The sequence below is a fragment of the Ricinus communis genome, chromosome 7, assembly GCF_019578655.1.
Source record: "Ricinus communis isolate WT05 ecotype wild-type chromosome 7, ASM1957865v1, whole genome shotgun sequence".
Classification (NCBI taxonomy): Eukaryota; Viridiplantae; Streptophyta; class Magnoliopsida; order Malpighiales; family Euphorbiaceae; genus Ricinus; species Ricinus communis.
This window is the reverse complement of record NC_063262.1, coordinates 4,329,078-4,348,568: the sequence shown is the minus strand read 5'-3', so window position 1 is coordinate 4,348,568 and position 19,491 is coordinate 4,329,078. Positions and strand designations below refer to the sequence as shown.

At 30.7% G+C, this 19,491-nt stretch overlaps 2 protein-coding genes across 4 annotated transcripts; one reads left to right on the top strand and one right to left on the bottom strand.

Annotated features, from left to right (window-relative positions):
- The first annotated feature begins 3,868 nt into the window (after window positions 1-3,868).
- LOC8283370 lies at window positions 3,869-10,420 on the top strand. 3 transcript variants are annotated; one of them, XM_048377188.1, is made up of 4 exons: window positions 3,869-4,499; window positions 4,846-5,436; window positions 9,383-10,237; window positions 10,320-10,420. In XM_048377188.1, the coding sequence occupies exons 2-3, from the start codon at window positions 4,882-4,884 to the stop codon at window positions 10,232-10,234; spliced, it is 1,407 nt and encodes a 468-aa protein (XP_048233145.1). In that variant the 5' UTR covers window positions 3,869-4,499; window positions 4,846-4,881; the 3' UTR covers window positions 10,235-10,237; window positions 10,320-10,420. The 3 variants fall into 3 exon arrangements, with proteins under 3 accessions (XP_048233145.1, XP_015578555.1, XP_015578553.1); XM_015723069.3 differs by having other exon boundaries at window positions 4,934-5,436; window positions 9,383-10,420; XM_015723067.3 differs by having other exon boundaries at window positions 3,870-4,499; window positions 9,383-10,420.
- Window positions 10,421-14,527: 4,107 nt separating this feature from the next.
- Window positions 14,528-17,957, bottom strand: LOC8283369 (protein SHORT-ROOT). Its single transcript, XM_002525230.4, has one exon. It carries the CDS (start codon window positions 16,414-16,416, stop codon window positions 14,878-14,880), a length of 1,539 nt encoding a protein of 512 aa, XP_002525276.1. The 5' UTR covers window positions 16,417-17,957; the 3' UTR covers window positions 14,528-14,877.
- Between the last annotated feature and the right edge of the window lie 1,534 nt (window positions 17,958-19,491).

The window sequence follows — 19,491 nt, the reverse complement described above, 5'->3', positions numbered from 1 at the left end:
AATTCTACCTATTTTGTTATAATTTAGTTTAGCTATAACCAATTTTATACAAATTTGATTATTTAGAATATTAAATTAACTTTCAATTCATTTTAAGTATATACATTTCATAAATTTTATAGATTTCAATCAAATACAGTGTTAGTATAATTTAAAAAATGTTAGTATAATTTATGAACAAGATTTCAAGTTGGAGTGTTATATATAACTAAAAAAGATATAGAATTCAATTATAGTCATTGTGATAATCCATAGAAAAGGAAATGCAAACAGATTACTTAATTATTAATCGTTTGTTGGTTGTACAATGGAATTTAAGCATCTCCTCTTTATTCGATGAGTACCTAAACCTAATCAATGGTTCCTCAAATTTGTAAAGAATCTCTCAATTTAACAAAGTGCTGTGCTCGTATTAAACTAATTAAAGTATTCTATATATATGCTTATTTGATAAGATACTTGTTTGGTTGCGAGGAATACATTGTGAGTCACCACAGCTTCGAATTTGTGCGAGTAAATGTTTTGAGAAGGCTTATCATTTTCTTTTCTTTTTTTCTTTCTTTTTTTGGGTTTTTAAGGGGAATAAGAGGGAGAGCTGTAAAAATTGCATTAGACATTAGCATTCTAAATTTAATAAATAAATAAATAAATAATTTGAGTTAGTACATAATCGTTATATGTATATAACTCAGCAATGAGATTTAGTTAAATAGAAAGTTAAGAATTTGAGTATGTATATATTAATTTCTAAAATCTATATTTTTTTATATGTTTCTTTTTTTGACGCATAAATTTTTTATTTTAATATGTGTATTTATTTTTATTTTGATATGTGTATTTATTTATAACACATGATATTCAAGTTTAGATGTGATTTTATAATTTTTTCTATACTTTATTAATTAATAAATTACATTCATAATTAGATACTGATTCTAATCTTAATAAATAATATATCAATAGATAGTTATTAATTTTTTAATTAGATAGTGATTATTTTAAAAATAGCATATTAATTATATTTTAATATTATATTAATTAATAAATTAATCTTTTAATTAAATAGTAATTTTAATTCTAAAAATAATACTTTAAATATTACATTTACTAATAAATTGATATTTAATTTCAAAAAATAAAAATATCAATTATATTGATGGTATTAATTTATATAATACTATAATTAATTAATAAATATCTTTAAAATAATTTTAATATTAATATATTAATAAAAATTTAAAATATTGAGTTTGACCAATTACTAGAAAAATGAAGTTAAAGTCTTTTTATTAGGATAAATAAAATTTAGAGCCTTAAACTTTATTACTGTATTTTATTCCATGTATATATAGAACAAACGTAAGGCATAAATTAAAAAAAGAATAAATGGATAGATTTCTTTTTTGACAAGAGTATAATTGAGAGACTATAGATCAATTAAGCCCTCTCAGAGACTTGCTTAAGAATAAAAAGGAGGAAAACGCTATGAAATAAGATTTGATCATCCTATTTATGGGGATTTCGTAAATATTCTATTCCAAATAAGAAAGAAAAAGTTTAAAACAATTAGAATTTTTTGGAAATTGGATGCAGTTACTAACTCATGATCTGGCATGTACAGAATGAAAACTTCATTCTCGATTCTATGAGAATTTTTATGAAAGCCTTTCATTTAAGAAATTAAAAAAATTAAATATATGCTGCTATTTTTGAAATATAATAAATAAAATATTAAATATTAAAAAATTATTAAATTTTATTTATAAACTTAATTTGATAATTACATAATAATAAGATTCGTACAACATACTTAATAATTTAGAAATATTATTAAGAAATCAGCTAACTAATATAAACCAGAACTGTTGAGAATGCCTCACAGGAACAGAACTTTTGCAAGTGCAGCTTTGCTTCCTAGCTGGGGAAAATCAATCATGGTCCATCGACTTCAATCAACAATTCGGTTTCCTGCATCTATGACCTACCAAGCACAAAATTTGGCTAGCGTTTATTAACCGAGTAAATCTCTCCATAAATTCTTCAATTTATTCATTTTTAATACTGTAATTATTATTTTTTCAATCCAGAGTATTAATATTTAGTGAAATTTCGGTAACTTTTACTAGTACAATACCTAAAAATCTAAATAAATATAATATTAATTAACACATCACCCGTTGATTTCATTTTTTAAATATAATCAACAAAGTGATTTCACTAAGAATTTAATTATCATGTAATTTGTTAATCAATATCATGCTTAGTAAAAAAATCATTGTAATTTTAATAGATATTAAACTAATTTCAATAGATATTAAATCAAAAATATTTTAAAAAATAAATTGAAAGATTAGTACTATTTGAATTTAAGCCATAAAAGTTGGGCAGATAATAAAAATTGGTCAACTAAGCCAACGCAACATTTAAAAATAAAAAATAAAAGATTCTGGCAGTAGTTGTGTGGATAATTACCAAATTGATTTAGCTGGCAATGCTTAATCCTAGAGCAAGCTTACCAACTTATTCCAAGAGTTTCTTCATCATTTCATAACTTAAAAAAAAAATAATAATAACAAAGAGACGAAATAACTATTTGGAAATAAAATTAAGCTTTGATCTTATCTCAGTAGGCTAAATGCATTATAAAGGAACAAGTTTTAGCGGATGGTGCAGTGACTAATATATTAGTTTTGTAATTAAATAATATTTTAAATATTATATTTAATAATAAATAAAATTTTAATTTTACTTAATCTTAAAATAACAGTAATATCAATCATATTGATATTTTAAATTAAAATTAATTAATAATTTTTATATTATTATATTAAAAAATTTATAAATAATTAATTTGTACAAAGTAATGTTAAATATTAAAAAATTTATTAAATTATATCTATTAATTTAATTTTATAATTAAAATAATAATAACAGTCGTACAGTGCATTAATAAACGACTAGTTTTATTAAATTAAAATATTTTCTGATTAAAATAAAGTAGAAAAAGAATAATTGGGTAATAATTTCTCATAAATATGACTATATAAATTCTTTTTCACCACGACGTTCGTAAAATCATTTGAAAATTTAAGACACTCAATACATATTCAAGTAATTGTGATATGCAAATAATTATGAGAAACAATTTGGGCACAAACTACATGTACTACATGAAAAAGTTGATAACGAACATGTACAAATTTCCAAAAGGAGAAATGAAAATCTAATCAAAATCCACTATGATTGGCGACGTGAAAATAAGAACATACAACGGATTAATTATAACATGCAAATCTAATTGCATCATGGTTGACAAAAACCATCATGCTTCTCATGATAATGTACAATGGATCTGTCATATGCATCAATTTCTTTTATCAATCAAAATAACTGGCTGAAATTCACTAATTCTCAGAATTCTTCAACAGATTCTATTTACCATACTTATAGATAGGTGCCACGCCAAGTAATAATGTTCTTTTTACAACATGTATATTTATATTATAAAATCAATTAATTCAAGTATATGACATCATTATGTAACTTTTTACTATTAAATATGTATAAATGATGGGAAAAGTCTATCTAAAAAATTTATTGTTAGATATATATATACAATATTGGTAAAAAATCTTGAATTTCTGGTGCAATAAAAATTTTGAAATTAAATTACATTAAATATGTTGCTGACATCAACAGGAAAGCACAATGAGGTTTACTGTTACGTAATCCTGTATTGAATTAACATAATTTCAACCATGAGTATCAAAATAGTTTAAAGAAGGAACTAAATCAACAAGTGAATTTTACTTAACAATATTGACAAGGGTGTTGCACTTAAAGTCAGAATATCTAAACAAATCTCAAAAGAAAATCAGAAAAAGGATTTTTGTTTGAATATCATTCTTCAGATTGAGGTGTCTTGTTTGAGATTAAAAATGTCAAAACTCCATTGGATGCTGTAAAAGAAAAAGAAACATCATAGAGGTAGAGAGAAAATTAAAAGAAAGAAAGAGGCAAAGCAAGCAAGCAAACCCATCAAATCATTAGTTCATTAGACAACACCATATCTTTCTAGACAACAAGACCCAAGGCCGAGAACAGAAATCACCCCAACAAACGCTATCGAGAAATAGATAGATATAAATATATACATCTACATATATGTAAAGATTATATAGTGTTTTATATTCTTTTGGTCTTAAGTCTTTATCAGTCATCAAACCTCGTCAGATCCAAATTGAACCAGAAATAAACTACCCAACCTCTCTGTTTTCTTTTTTAATCTTCTGTCTCCCTTCTTGTGTTTTCCTTTTGACCCTCATTCACTGGGTCTGTGTTCTTAGATGAGAGGATTCTTTATAGTCAATGATACAGTGAAGTGAGCTGTGGAGTGTGAATTGCTTTTTCTTTTTAAGTTCTGCTTGAACTCAAAAGAGCATCTGCAGTAAAGCTCATGTCTGGAAATTTTGATCAGCTCATGGTCCGGAACTGGTCAGGTGAGTTGTTTTAACTTTGGTCTTTACTTCTTGTTTTTTTTTTTTTAGTATTGTTTTAAAAAATGAATTGGGAAAGAGTAAAGACCCTGTTGTTTTTTCTTTATAGATAAATAAGGTTTGTTCTATCTGTCTTGAATTCTTTTCTGGACAGCGAATTTAGAATTTGATAAATATTTTGCTTTATGAAAAATGGGTTTGGCAGTTGAAGTTTGCAAATGTAAAGATTTTTTTCATTACAAATACAGTTTTAGAGTTTATCCTGAACTTTGTTGAAATTGAAAAAATTTGGTCACTTCTGTTTGGTCGGGTTCATTGGATCTCTATATGTTGCATTTTTTAATTGCAGCATTATCTTGGAGATAAAAAGAAAAGAAGTGAGAAAATGAGGATCAGGAACAAATACAGGAAATCAACAACTTTCCCTTGCAATGCAGGGGGCAGATGTTCTATGTCTGCTGTGCTGTGGAGCTTGGTGGGGTTTCTGCTTTTCCTTCACTTATGCTCCCTTGTTGGTTACAATGGTGGAAAAAGTGGAGAGATTCAATTCCGTGCAAGTCGTCACCCTGTCATCCGTGAACTTGAAGAGGTGGAGGAGGAGAATATCCAAATTCCCCCACCAAGGGGAAGAAGATCGCCACGGGCTGCAAAACGAAGGCCTAAGAGGCCAACCACATTGATTGATGAATTTCTTGATGAGAATTCCCAACTTAGACACGTATTCTTTCCTGGCATGAAAAATGCTATAGATCCAACTAATGATGCTGGAAACAATAGCTTCTACTATCATCCTGGGAGAATTTGGTTGGATACTGAGGGAAATCCTATTCAAGCTCATGGAGGAGGTATTCTGTATGATGAGAGATCGAAGACCTACTATTGGTATGGAGAGTATAAAGATGGACCTACTTACCATGCTCATAAAAAAGGAGCAGCACGAGTAAGTTATTAATTTACATTAGCATTTTTGGTAGCAGTTGATGTAGCTAGCTTGTGAATGATGTTCATTTCCATTGTATTGCTCACAGTTGTTAGCTTAGACTTGGGAAAGTTGTCTTTTATACTGAGCCACAAAATCCTCAAGTTCTAAACTGCTTTAATTCTTGATATAGAATTTGACATTCTAATGATGGATTCTGTACCACTAGATTAGTTTCAGCTTTGATGGCCACTCCTAGGATGCATAGCGTCTACATGATGGTTTTGGAATTCTCTGGAACAATTTACATGCCCCATCAGGTTTCTGCTCCTCTGGTATGCTGTAGTAATAATGTCCTGGAGTCACGGGTAGATATAGTAGATAGTTAAACAATTGATGTTCTATTTTCTCTCTTAAAGCTGGTTGGCTTCCATTTGTCCAAATTCTTTTAAGGATTGGGTTGTTTCAATCGACTGTAGAGGATGTTAAAACTCCTATCTGTCACACTGCATTACTGAGATCAGAATTGCAAGAGTGATGTTTGACAATAGAATCTATTGAGAAGTGGATGAGTACGTTTTATATTTTAGATCGAATATGAAGCTCATAATTGCTAATAAAAATACAGCCTTCAAATGATGTTTTCAATATCTTTTCCTATTTATTTTGAACTACACAAACCTAGTCTAAGCCTTTAGAGCATTACTTGAAGTTTATGGGTATAATTTCTCTAACCCTCATGTCCTAAAAGTCCTGTAGGTTAGATAATTATGCAATTTTCTGCCATATGTAGACAATATAGCTTAGGTTGTGTGCTTTCACCTTACAGTATGTCTTTTTCTTTCGACACATATTAGCTCATGCATTATTATGCCATGAGTATGCAATGTGGATACATTCTTTTTTATCCTGTACCCAGAGCTAAATCTGCAAATAACCACTTTTAAAGACCAAGGTCTGGTTGGAGGTAATGGAGCATGAGCACTATATGATTCTATATTGCTCTAGAGCTTGGACTTGTCATTTGCTACCATTTGGCTATGGGGTTTTGTGCTCTTTTCGTGGGTTAAGGCAAGGCTTACACTGATTAGAAGGGATTGCAGTTGGGTAGTTAAGCAGGTGATATTCTATTTACTCTTTTATATTTGGATTGCCTCCTATTATCTGAGTTCTGATCTGATATCTTCAAGCAATTAAATGAGGCTGAGAAACTCCTATTAAGAGTTCAATAGTGAGTTTGTGGAAGGAAGTCTGTAGTAAACGAGACTGTAGCCATATAATGATGCTAGACTATCCAATCTGCAATCATGTTGATCAGTGTGTTTAAAAATGCAATTATGTGAAACTGTAAACTTCTAATTTTCTGATCAGATCCACATTCACTTAGCCTATATATAGAACACTTAGCCTACATATAGAACACTCCCTCCATTCCATAGTAATTGACTCTTTTTCAAATAGAAAAAAATTCCAATTTTCTGTCGTTTTTATATATCTAATGCAACACTAATTCTTTCTTTCCTATTTTATCCTTGTGTTGGAATAGGTGTAATAAAATTTGACATTATCTACAGAAGGGTAATTTAGTCTTATTTAGCTTCTTCTTTTTTTCTATAGTTAAGCTTATTAAATATTTTCTTAATCTAAGTGAAGTACTAAAAACAAGAATTAGTATGAAATGGAGAAAGTGTATGTTATGTAGCCATGACTTTTTCTCTTTTTCTTTTTGTTTTCTTTTAAAGTTTAGCACCTTTAATACAATCTTGGTCTGAGTCCTTAAAAGGGGAGTTGCTTTTCTTGTTCTTGTGACCAGGCCATGCACAAAAGAAAGATACCTTCTAACCATAAGATTGTGCAATTCTCTTCCTCACTGCTCGACATGTCTTAGAATATAGGCTTTTATCTTATTCTCATACATAAGATGTAAAATGTGTCGATGTAGAATATTCTTGCACCTTTGCCTACAAGGTTAAATTTTTAGGCTAAGATAAATAAGGCCCAATTGCAATGGATTTTTGTGAAAGAAAGGTGTCTTAGAGAGATAAACTTTGTCTGAGCCTTTTCAAGTTTCAGTTTGAGTTATGTAGTTTCTGCAAATTTGAGGTTTTAAATTGAGCAGTTTGTTTATATAGTTCTAAAACCTATCTGATCAAGTTGTAACTTGTTAGGGACATCAAGTGTCACCTGTAAGTTTGAGCTTTTTGGTTGTGTAGATTTTTAATATGAACCAGTTTTTCTTTTTGCTTCCAAGGCAAATTTGCTTATTTTCCATGTCAACTGGATGGAGTAAGCTATTAAATTATCCTGTTTTCCTAGTCCATTGTAAGCTATTAAATCATCCTGTTTTTCCTAGTCCATTGTAAGCTATTAAATTATCCTGTTTTTCCTAGTCATTGCCTGCTTAATAATTTGAATCCTTTCTTTTTTTAGTGTACATATATCTAGAGTTAATCTATAGCTTTCCGGGAAAGACCTTTACGGGTGTTAAAACACTAGTTTTAATGTAACTGCATACGCAAGGCTCGAACTCAAAACCTTAGTTAAGCTAACCTTTAAATGATCAAATTGCTTAAAATTACAGATGTGTCACCAGTTAATGTAATAAAAGAACTAGGAATAGGAACTGCTAATTTTTTATTGGGATGTATCTAAACTGTAAATTTAAGATATTGCTGGTATCTACTTGTGGTAACATTTTAAGTTCGAAATACTGTCTTAACATGCTGAGTATGATTCTTCGTCCCCTGAAAAAAAATATAAAAAGTCGCTACACTACATTTTTCATTAAGCAGAGATATCTGTATTTGGAATGCTCTTTCTGTTTTAGCTTATAAATCAAAATTCTAGTTCAAATATGAATGCTGTTTACATGCTGGATTTAAGTATTTCTTTTTGTTACTTTTTTGCATCGTCTGACTAAACAGTAGCCTTTAAATATTATATTTTTGGTGTTTAATGTAAATAAGATGTTTTCTTGTCTATCACATGTGACATGCTAACTAATAATTTGTACTTGAATTTTGGTGATTTGAGATTCTCTTGAATTCTTTTAAAAGAATTATCATTGTTAAACATTATTATTACCTTAAAATGTTTGAAACTGTGGAAGGCTTGTGCTCTTTAGTAATATGAAATAGAAAATATATATTTTCCAGTTTGAAATGGTCCATACATGCTATTATTCTGTTTTATTGGGTTTCTAAGAGACAGTATTGCGCTGTAGAACTTTTGAAAATTAAGTGTCTTCATACAAAGGAACAGTTCTAATTTTGCTTTAAATCTCATTATCCAGTTTAAGGATTGATACTAATAGATTATCATATGATTTTATTTTTGTATGGGTTACTTTAATTTATAGTAATATACTCTTTAAAAGCAAGTGAATAGGTTTTTGTAAATGCAGAAAGATTCTTTTACTTATCATATAGGAAAGTTAAGACAAGAACATTTTATTTATGGTTTTCTAATAGAAGATTTTCTTTTTCTATAAGATTTTTTCCAGAACATCAGTTACATGATGTAGTTTCTAGAGTTTATTGAGGTGTTTAAAAGTTTCATGACATAGATGTGAATCACTTGTGTCATGAGATATAAGTGAATTCATTGTGTCAGGAGATATAAATGAAACCATTCTACCTTCTGCAGTTACACTAGATGGTCGTGTATTTGTGCTTATTAATTGTTAAAGTGTGAGAAGAATAAACACACCGCTGTATCAAATTCATGGATCCTTTTATGATGATGATTCATCATAATGGATTCAAGCCTTTTGTGTGTGCATCTAAAATGAATGCGATTACACTCGTTTTTACCATGAACAGAATTTACCATGCTAAATCCTGTCTTGTTTTGTCCGACTCTACACATTTCTGTTTATTATTTTTTTATGCCATTCTTAGCCTTCTTATTAGCATGCTCATCAGAGTTTATGTGCAACTCATTAGGGTTTTTGTACACTTTCATTCAGGTTGACATTATAGGAGTTGGTTGCTATTCCTCCAAAGACCTCTGGACATGGAAGAATGAGGGAATTGTATTGGCTGCAGAAGATATGAATGAAACCCATGACCTGCATAAGTCTAATGTTCTTGAAAGGCCAAAAGTGATTCACAATGACAAGACCGGAAAATATGTGATGTGGATGCATATTGACGATGTCAACTACACTAAAGCTGCCGTTGGTATTGCCATTAGTGATTCCCCAACTGGTCCCTTTGATTACGTCCATAGCAAACGGCCCCATGGATTTGAAAGCAGAGATATGACAATCTTCAAAGATGATGACGGTGTGGCTTATCTTATATATTCCTCCGAGGACAATAGCGAGCTTCACATTGGACCGCTTACGGACAATTACCTTGATGTCACACATGTTATGAGACGGATACTTATTGGACAACACCGGGAAGCCCCAGCACTATTTAAGCATCAGGGGACTTACTACATGATCACATCAGGGTGCACTGGCTGGGCGCCGAATGAAGCCCTAGCTCATGCAGCTGAATCAATCATGGGGCCATGGGAAACTATGGGAAACCCATGCATTGGAGGGAACAAGATTTTCCGCCTTACAACATTTTTTGCACAAAGCACATTTGTAATTCCTTTGACAGGGCTTCCAGGTTCATTTATTTTCATGGCAGATCGGTGGAATCCTGCTGACTTGAGGGATTCAAGATATGTATGGTTACCTTTGATAGTTGGCGGACGGGCCGATCGACCACTTGAATTTAATTTCGGGTTCCCAGTATGGTCAAGAGTATCAATTTACTGGCATAGAAAGTGGAGGCTCCCTTCTGGATGGAGAGGGTTGAAATGACAGGTTAATATCTTATTTAATGTATCATAGTGAAATGCTCTTGGCATATCCTTTCACCCTTACAGTATAAATTCCCCATATGTAGGTGATGTTAATATTAGCTTTGAGGAGGGCTGGATGTTTGTTGGGAGAAAAAATTCATCAATTGGAAATTTTGCTATTAACCTTACTTTACAGTTGAAGCAATTGCTGTCAGCTTCTCGTACATGCAAAATTTATGCTTGTGACAAGACTGTTATGAGAATCAAATGGCAATCCTTTTTCTGTTTCTGACAATCTAAAAATGGTTGAATTTTAATGAAGATTATAATCTTTTATATTCATTTTCAACTTCAAATCGATAGAACAGCAAGTCGTCTACGAATCTGAGAATTCTATATGGATTATTTTTTTGTTAGAGGCAAAACTGGGGATCGAGTTATAGGAATTTGATCTTTAATTCATAGATGAATTAGTAAAAACCTAAAATAGAAAACAACAATTACTTGCACTGAAGTAATTTTGGCAATGATTATGTCATGATTGTTGATTTTTCAAAACCATGACAAGTAAACTGCATGTTAAGTAAAGCAGATAAGTAGTTTCAAACTCCTCTTTCCCTGTTAATGATATGAGACTTGTTATGAAGAGTCTGAGATGAGAAAGAAAGAAATAGAGGAGTAAGAAGTGATGACATTGATAATAATGCTACAAGCATATATCAACTACCATTTTCTTTGGGCCAAATTTACGAAAGGGACCATGGAAATAATACATTATGATGAAACGTCTCACCAAAGGAAAAGAAAAGAAATAAAAGATTATATATGGTCCCCAATTCCATCCCCAATCAAAACGTTGAAGATCGGCCTAATGGATAACTCCAAGACAATGACCCCCACGGAGTGGTTGCATTCATATTCATTTTAAAAAGTTCAATTAAAGTCTTTCTGTGAATTGTGGCCTGGCCTGCGATGATATCATGTATGGTCGGACTTAGTTTATAATAGATACATGAATGTCTCAATTTAATCTTTATTTCTAACCAATAATTGCCATATCATAAAACCAATTTACTCTTTGTATCAAATTGATTTTTCTTATATTCATCCTGATGTTATGGTTTTTTTTTTAATAAAATAAATATATCTCCTTTTAGTCTAATGCTACAATTAAATAAACAAATATTCATCAGGAAGTATTTAATTGATATTTTCCTTTGAAAGATTTGAAAAGATTTAGGTGATTTCTTATTATTTTTGTAATGAGAAATAAGTCACTATTGGCCCTTCAAAAGAACAAAAAAAATACATAAATAAAGAAAAGGAAAAAGAAAATAAAGTGACAAATCCACGTGGCTACCGTTGCTGCTGCAAGTGGAGGATATTACAGCTATATAACTCGCTTGCTGCTCGTTTAAAATTGGGATATGAGGCTGGGCCTGAACCGAGTCTTGAAGCCCAATGTAAAGCAACAGAGTGCATCCAGTACCCAGTGATTTCGGGTGGTTCCCTTTTACACCAACTCATGCTTCCCCAAACTATCTAACTTCTAATTTTAATCCCCAAAATAAATAGACAACTTTTTCAAAATTATATTAAGATCAACCCAAAAAAAAAAAAAAAAATCATTTTTACAGTGTGAATTTTCTTTTTCTCTTACTAGTAAATAAAGGTTTTTATTATTATTATTTTTTTCAGTGTGGTTGTTTTTAATTGATTTTCAATCGAATTTAATTTGCTTTTAGTTGTTTTCAATTATTTTACAGAAAATCAATACGAAATTGTAAATCTAAAAAATAAAAAATTCGAAAAAAACATAAATTTGATAAAAAGAAAAAAGACCACAGGGATTTCTGATATTTTCTTCAAAAGAATAATAATAATAATAATAATAATAACTTTAAGAGAAAGTGCAATCTTGAAGGCCAATAATATCAATAGAGGGACATCACCATTATTAGAGGCTTGGAATGGTCTTTAAGTTTGAATTTCGCAACATTGGGTGAATATAATATGGAAATAATAGAACTATTTCTATATGTACTTATTTCAAAACACATGTCTTATATAACCTTGTTATACAATTAAATTTGTACTGGAAATCTGAAAATTGTATATAAATATTACTAAATTTTATATTTATATTATATATAATCTTTAAAAACTAATTTATTATTCTATTAATAAATTTTTCATTCAACAACTATAATTAAATATCATAATTTAAAATATACTTAATACTATGTTATATGCGTCATAATTAAATATCCTTTTTATTTATGCTTTTTTTTTTCTTTTATAGATACTTTCAATATTATTTTATAAAAAAACATTTTCTTCAAATTTATTAAACTTAAAATATAAGATTGATAGGTATTTCTTTATTTTAATATTTCAATTTCACTAGGCAAATAATCAACATTGATATCTAGAGTAATCCATCTTATTCTCTTAAAGAATATACATATACAGAAACGCACATATAACTAAATAACTTTTCTCTTTACACATAGCCCAAAAATGCTATATATGTGAAATTAATTAAATTAATTATGTGTTCTTGATAACCACATGATAAAATAAATGGAAGCTGTTCATCTTCTCCACGGAGCTGCCACATGAGATTGGACCCATGAAAAGGATTTGGAGGCAGAGACAGCTAAAGCTAGATAGGTGGTCATTCACAGTCAATAGTAGAAAAGATCGAAGCTGTGGAAAGCTTTAAGATAAAGAAGGTATGGGTCCAATACTACCTTTAATAAATTTACAAAGCAAAATGTGCCCAAACTGCAAACACACGTAAACAGAGGATAGACAATTAATTTAATAAAAAGGAGAAATTTCAAAAGAAAAAATAAAAAAATAAAAGAACAGTTTGGCAGTGGAAAGGGTGTGGGTGTGTTAACATGGAGGAGGCAAGTCTTATCAGAAGATTAAAATGGGAACCCTAAAAAGAAGTTCCCATTACAATTATTCTTCTTTTTAACTTTAATTTTATAATATCGTGGGCCAAAAGTACTCACTTCTTAACGTTATATTACACCACCATTCACGAGCTTGTTCTTTTGGTGACTCATGGAGTTGGTGGTGGGGGCAAGATTGTGTATATATATTATATATATATATGAACAATTTGGTTAAAGCTTCAATATCTCTATGGTTATTAAAGAAACAAAGAAAGAAAGAAAAAGAAGATGAAAGGCTTAAAAAAGAAATGGAGAAAGACCATATTAATAGATTAATGCAGAGTGCAGCATGCTGGCCACTTAAAAACCTTCAATGCCACTAATGACCAAACACCCTTTTTCTTCTTTTTAATGAGATTCCCCACAAACACATCCTAACCCAGTTGCCGTCCTAAGATTCTAAAGGACCCATTTTAGATGACGACCTTTAAATATTTATGAGTAATTTATTTGATGATATTTGTATACCCTTTTGCACCTGTAAGCTGATATCACCTCCTAATATATATATATATATTCCCTATTGCTACCAAATACCAACCTATTCAAATTTGGCCTCATACATTAAGAGAAGAAACTATAATTTAATTAATCAAATAATAGGCTAATTATAATATGCAGTCATGCACCAACCATTTATGTCAAGAATTAATAGATAATAGCGGTTTAGAGAGGCAGGGGCGTTCTCTAATTAACAAAAGAAATTACAAAATGTCCATCTTTTTAGTTACCTGCCTTTTTTCTTCAATTGTACCCTTAAAAAATTAGAGCTAATGGAGCAGGCCAGTTATAGTCAACAGCGGACCCTTGATTATATTATGCACATTTCTTGTTGTTAGGGGTGCAATTATGGCCATGAAATTATGTTGTCTTTTGCACGAGACTATTAAGTATTCATTAGCTCTTTCGTTATGTATTAATCAGGATTTGAACTAGTATAATTAATTAAATAAAAAAAAATTTATTTATGTTTTTTTTTATATATAATAGTTATATAAATTTATTAATTTTAAATAATAGAGGATATGTCAATATATATAATTTTTTTTTATTTATAGTGGAATAACAATTTTGTATAAATAAAATGGGAAATAGACATATTATAACTAATTGAGCTAATTAAATTCTGTTTTAGTTTTAATATTAAACCTGAAACCAAATTCCCGATCCTGATTAATTTGACCAAACAAATTGTTCTCTAATTAAAGCTAGGACCAACTAATTCAACCAGCCACTTTTTGTCTTAATAGTTGCCAGTTCAACAACCCTTTTGGTACGAAAGATTATTAAAGCTTAAAAATCTGAATTACTAAAACTTTTCATACTCTGAATGGAAATGGAGTCAATAAAATCAAAAGACATGCATGAAATTTACCAAAATATTATACAATTTCCATCGCAATTAAAGTGCCATAAGCTATTTTCCCAATAAAAATAATCACAAATGGTAAAAAGAAAAAAAAACAATGATTAATGAAAATTAATTTACTTCAGTCCTATTCAAATCAAAGCAAATTCCCTACATCTCTCCCTTCTCTACCACCACCGCGCCCGCCGTCACCACCAACACCACCCTCCACAAACCATCCCATTGCACGTGCCAAGAAAAACACATAACTATTGCTAATCACTCACCAAACTTTGATTTTAAAAATATGAAAAGAAAAATTAAGATTAAGAAGAAAAACATCAATCATCAAGGTTTCCATGCACTAGCCCACACGACCGGCTGTTCCTTCCAGCATAGGAATATTCCGGCGTGGCCGCTCTGTGTCATTGACCAGCCTTCCTTATACCTCCTCAAAAGGGCGCGTACATCATCGCATACCTCATCACTAAACAGAATAGGGCTATATCCACATGCATGCAACCGTGAGGACCACCGTGTCGCCTTTTCCCGCCGTTCAATTGACTCTGATGGCTGACATGCAACCAAGTCAACTATTGCACGTCCAGCACTTCTCTCTAGCATCAATCTTTCATTGCTTGTTCTTGAAAAACTTTCTTCTAATGACTCAAAGTAAACCCTAAACCATCTTAAACATTCTTGAAAACCTCTTACAAAGTCTAACCCATCAATACCCACATCAAGATCAGCTTCTTCTTCAACAATAGTGATGATTCTTGGTTGTAATCTTCTAAAGTTTGATATTATATAATCTCTACGATTAGCAACTGTTGTAACTGAATGCAGTGACCCTATACAATTGATGGCTAAAGCTTCATCTTCTTTAATATCCAATTCAGATAAGTTCAGGTCACACAAGTCACCAGCATGGTGTATAACATTGAATTTAAATGGTACTCCCATAAGCCTAGCAAATTTTTCCATTCTGCTTCCAATTTCTTTCATTACTTTCTGGGCTGAAACTAAACCACAATTGCCACCGCCGCCGCCCCCACCACCATTTGTTTTACTAGCCACAATGGTGGTTAGCCTCAAGTGGGGTGTCTCATCGGTGCGAGTTGCTAGGGCTTCTAGCAACGTTGGCCACTGAGTGCAATATGTGTTACTAATATCAATAATATGCAATTTACTTTCACCTTCAAATGCTTCCATTATTGCACCATTACAAGATACGTGACCAAAAGTAGTCCAAGGACTCACCTCTTGAAACTTCAATACCATCTTTCTTGTTGACTCGAAAGAGCAAGTTTTATCCGATGCAGAGGCTAAAGTACGGTAACATCTCTCACCGGAATCAGTCATCCGGCTGAACAAGGCTTGTAGAAAGTATGATGCAAGCTTTTTGTCTATGTCCCCATAAGGCGAGCCAAGTTCATTAAGCATCCACATGAGTTGCTGAACACGAGCACTGTTTTTATCAGCAATAGCACGAGCAGTTTCGAGGAGGATATCGGTTGCCCACCTGCTGGAGAAGTCAAAGTTTAGGTCATGGGAAGGAGAGAAAGAGAAGTGATCAGTGGATTCAAGAGTACTAGTGGTAGTGTTAGGAGTGGTCACAGTAGTAGTAGTAGTGGTGGCGGTGGTGTGTTGTTGCTGTTGTTGATGGTGATAAGGATAGTAGTGTTTAGAAGAAGACGAAGAGAAGTCTTCTTCATCCATGAAAAAGTTGAAGCATTCTTCGTCTTCTTGTTGGTACTGATGATGATGATGGTGGTGGTTGTTTTGTCTTGAGGATCTAGAGCTGCTAGAGGTTCTGCTAGTAGAGTTATTGAAAGATTGATCAGATTGCTGTTGTTGAAGACTAACTAGCCTAAACAACGTATCCATCTAACCAATTACCAACAAAGACTCACATCAATAGAAATTACTATGGATTTGACGAGTTTGTTGGGTTGTCTTTTTTCTCCTTTCTTTCTTTCTTTCTCTTTTTTTTTTTCTTTTCTTTTCTTTTTCTTTTCTTGAAGGGAAGAGAGGGGGGGTGTGTTTTTAACAGTGAAAAATGATTATAGGGTCGGTTAGGATCTTGAACTTGGATTTTTAGTTTTAAGTATTGTTATTCTTTTAATAATCTTTTTTTGCTTAAGATAATTAGAGAGAGAGAGAGGGAAAAGAGAAGAACATAAGAAGAGAATCTAATACCAAGGAAAAAAGGAAAAAAAAAGTGCTTTTCTTTTGTAGCAATCGATGAAAATGGAGTGGGGCTTGAGTTTTTCTTTTATATTTTTTCTTCTGTAAAAGAAGAAAATAAAAATGAAGTTATAAGCAGGTGGCATATAATAGTCAAGTATGGAGAATAGAAATCAAATCTGACAAAAGATGATTAACATAAAAAAGAAAAAAGAAAGAAAAGAAAACAAGCTAGGTCAAGATGGTTAGTGGATTAGCTTTTCAATTCTTGAAAGAGAAAGAGAATGTTATAGGTTTTAGTGGGAGCAGGCGTGCCAATTGGGCTTAGGAGAGAGATAGAAAGAAAAGAAGAGTAAAGCTGCCGGCGTGCATCATCATCATCAAACCCACCATCACTTCTCCAACACATAATCCTATTCATGTTCTCTGCCTCCTAATCCCTCTCCAAACACTGCCAAAATCCTCCACCATACACACCACACCCACTTTTCTTTCTTTCTTTCTTTTTTTTTTCCCCTTCTTTATACTATATAACATAAAAACCCATAACATCCAACACATACACTTGATATAAACAAATAATGCTCCATACCAATACCGATAATTGTACCCTTCTCTAATATGTAAGGCATGCCTTCTTTCACTTTTGTTCCTCTTTTCATCCACTTTCCACATGATATATACTCCACTACTGCTACTGCTACCACTCCATTCACCAACAATACCTATATTAGGCCATTTCTCAAGATGGGTATGTAATGTATAGCTTCTCTCCTCTCCTGTACATGCAAATATAATACCCTAAACCTTTCATACCCACTTGACTACTCAAAGCTCATTTTTAAGTTATCTTCATTACCCAAGTCGTCTCTTTATGATTGCACCACCAAGCACTACTTGGCCTTTTATTGTCTCCACCTTGTTGTCCTCAACTCCAAACTTAATTCTCTCTAGAAACAATATCCAGATTTGGTTGGCCTACGCATTAGACACATATGTATTCAGCATCTTTATTTGTTTCTGTGTCAGCTTATATATAAACTCAACTCAAGGGCAGAGATCAATCTATTTTTCTTCTTTTTTTTATTTGATGGTTCATATTAGTAATATATTTTGGTGCAAGTTTGAAGCTTTTTGGGGGATATTTACTCTTTGGAAAAATTAGACCTACCTAGATATATACATATGCTATATGCTATATATTCTCCTTCATATATATATATATATATCTTGTATCAAGGTGTATCTATATGTTTATTGTGTTTGAAAAAAAGTTTTCTTGGTTCTTTATTGTCCTTGGTTTTCTCTATCAATCATTAGTAAAATTCCATGTGTTGATTCTTTGTCTCTTGCACAGAACTTGGTTTGTGGATACTTTCTTGGAAAACATCATTGCTTGCTGGCAGAAGCAGCTATAAGGCATTACCTCAAACTCCAATCCAAGTGCACCCATAGGTGGTGGATGGCTCATGTGAAAGGGCAGTTTAGTCACACTAATTTAACTTGCCAACAATGAATATCTGCACCCCCTCCTTTATTTATTTAAACATACCGAATGCTATATTAAAACGATAAACTTAGATCTCTCGAAAAATTATAATGACATTTATTATAAAAATTAATTATTAATTAAAAAATATTAAAAATAAATCTAAATATTCTAAATTAACATTTTAAAAAATATAATGTTCATAAAATAATAAATAATTTAGTAAAATAAATATGTAATGAGATAATTTAAAAAAATTATATAGTAAAAAGTATCTAGTCTAGTCAATTACTTAACAATCTCTTTATTTTTATTTTAAATATAGATTTATTAAATGAGATGGTGATATTTTTTTCTTTAATTACTCAAATTAATGATGCAACTAAGATTTATTATACCAACATAGATTGAAGCAAAGATAGTATCTATAATACATTCACTCAAAATATTTTTATAACAACTATTATTACTAAATTAATATGATGGTTAAATAATAATTATAGCTGGTATTAATAAAGATATATTAATAAAAAATTATTCATTAAATAAAAAGATTGCAAGATCCATACAAGATAGAAGAGCTAAACTAAATACTAAGAAAAACTTAGTTTGACATTTCTTATCCCATGATCATGCTAATTAAATAATTAAACATAAAAAATCAAAACTCTCTCAATATCCAGATTTCTTCAAGAAAATAAGATAATTGGTCCTTATTCATGACTTTCCAAAAGCTTTCTTGATCTTGAAAAATAATTAAAAATCAAACTAAAGCGTTTATGAAAATGGACTGGAGTCAAGAATAGGGTTGTAGTCGAATGGATATTTTCAGGTCCCCAACCTGACCGAACCTTAATAGGACGAATTCGAATAACAATAAATGGATTTGAAATTTAAATTTACTACTTGTGTCGGGTTCGGATTTGAACTTTCAGATATCCGTTATTCGAATTCGATTATGTTAAATTTTATTTTATTCTTATTATTTAGAATATTATTTTAAATTTTACTAAATTTATACTTAGATTATATTAATATATTTAATATTTAATTTGAATATTTTGATTTGATTAGTTTATATTTTATATTAATTTTTGTTAATATATTTTAAAATTTAATTATTACAAATGAGTTTGGTAAATGAGTATCATTTAACTATCTATTTAAATATTTATAAATATATTTAATAGTTATTTGATTTTAATCGAACCTAGATAGTATGTGGGTATTTTTATTCGGATTTGAGAAGTGTTCGGATAACAAAAATAATTTCTTAAATAGATTTG

Coding starts and splice junctions, on each gene's coding strand:
- LOC8283370 (XM_048377188.1), top strand. CDS start 4,882: ATGAGGATCAGGAACAAATACAGGAAATCAACAACTTTCCCTTGCAAT. Junction 5,437..9,382: donor ATAAAAAAGGAGCAGCACGA/GTAAGTTATTAA, acceptor ACTTTCATTCAG/GTTGACATTATAGGAGTTGG.
- LOC8283369 (XM_002525230.4), bottom strand. CDS start 16,416: ATGGATACGTTGTTTAGGCTAGTTAGTCTTCAACAACAGCAATCTGAT.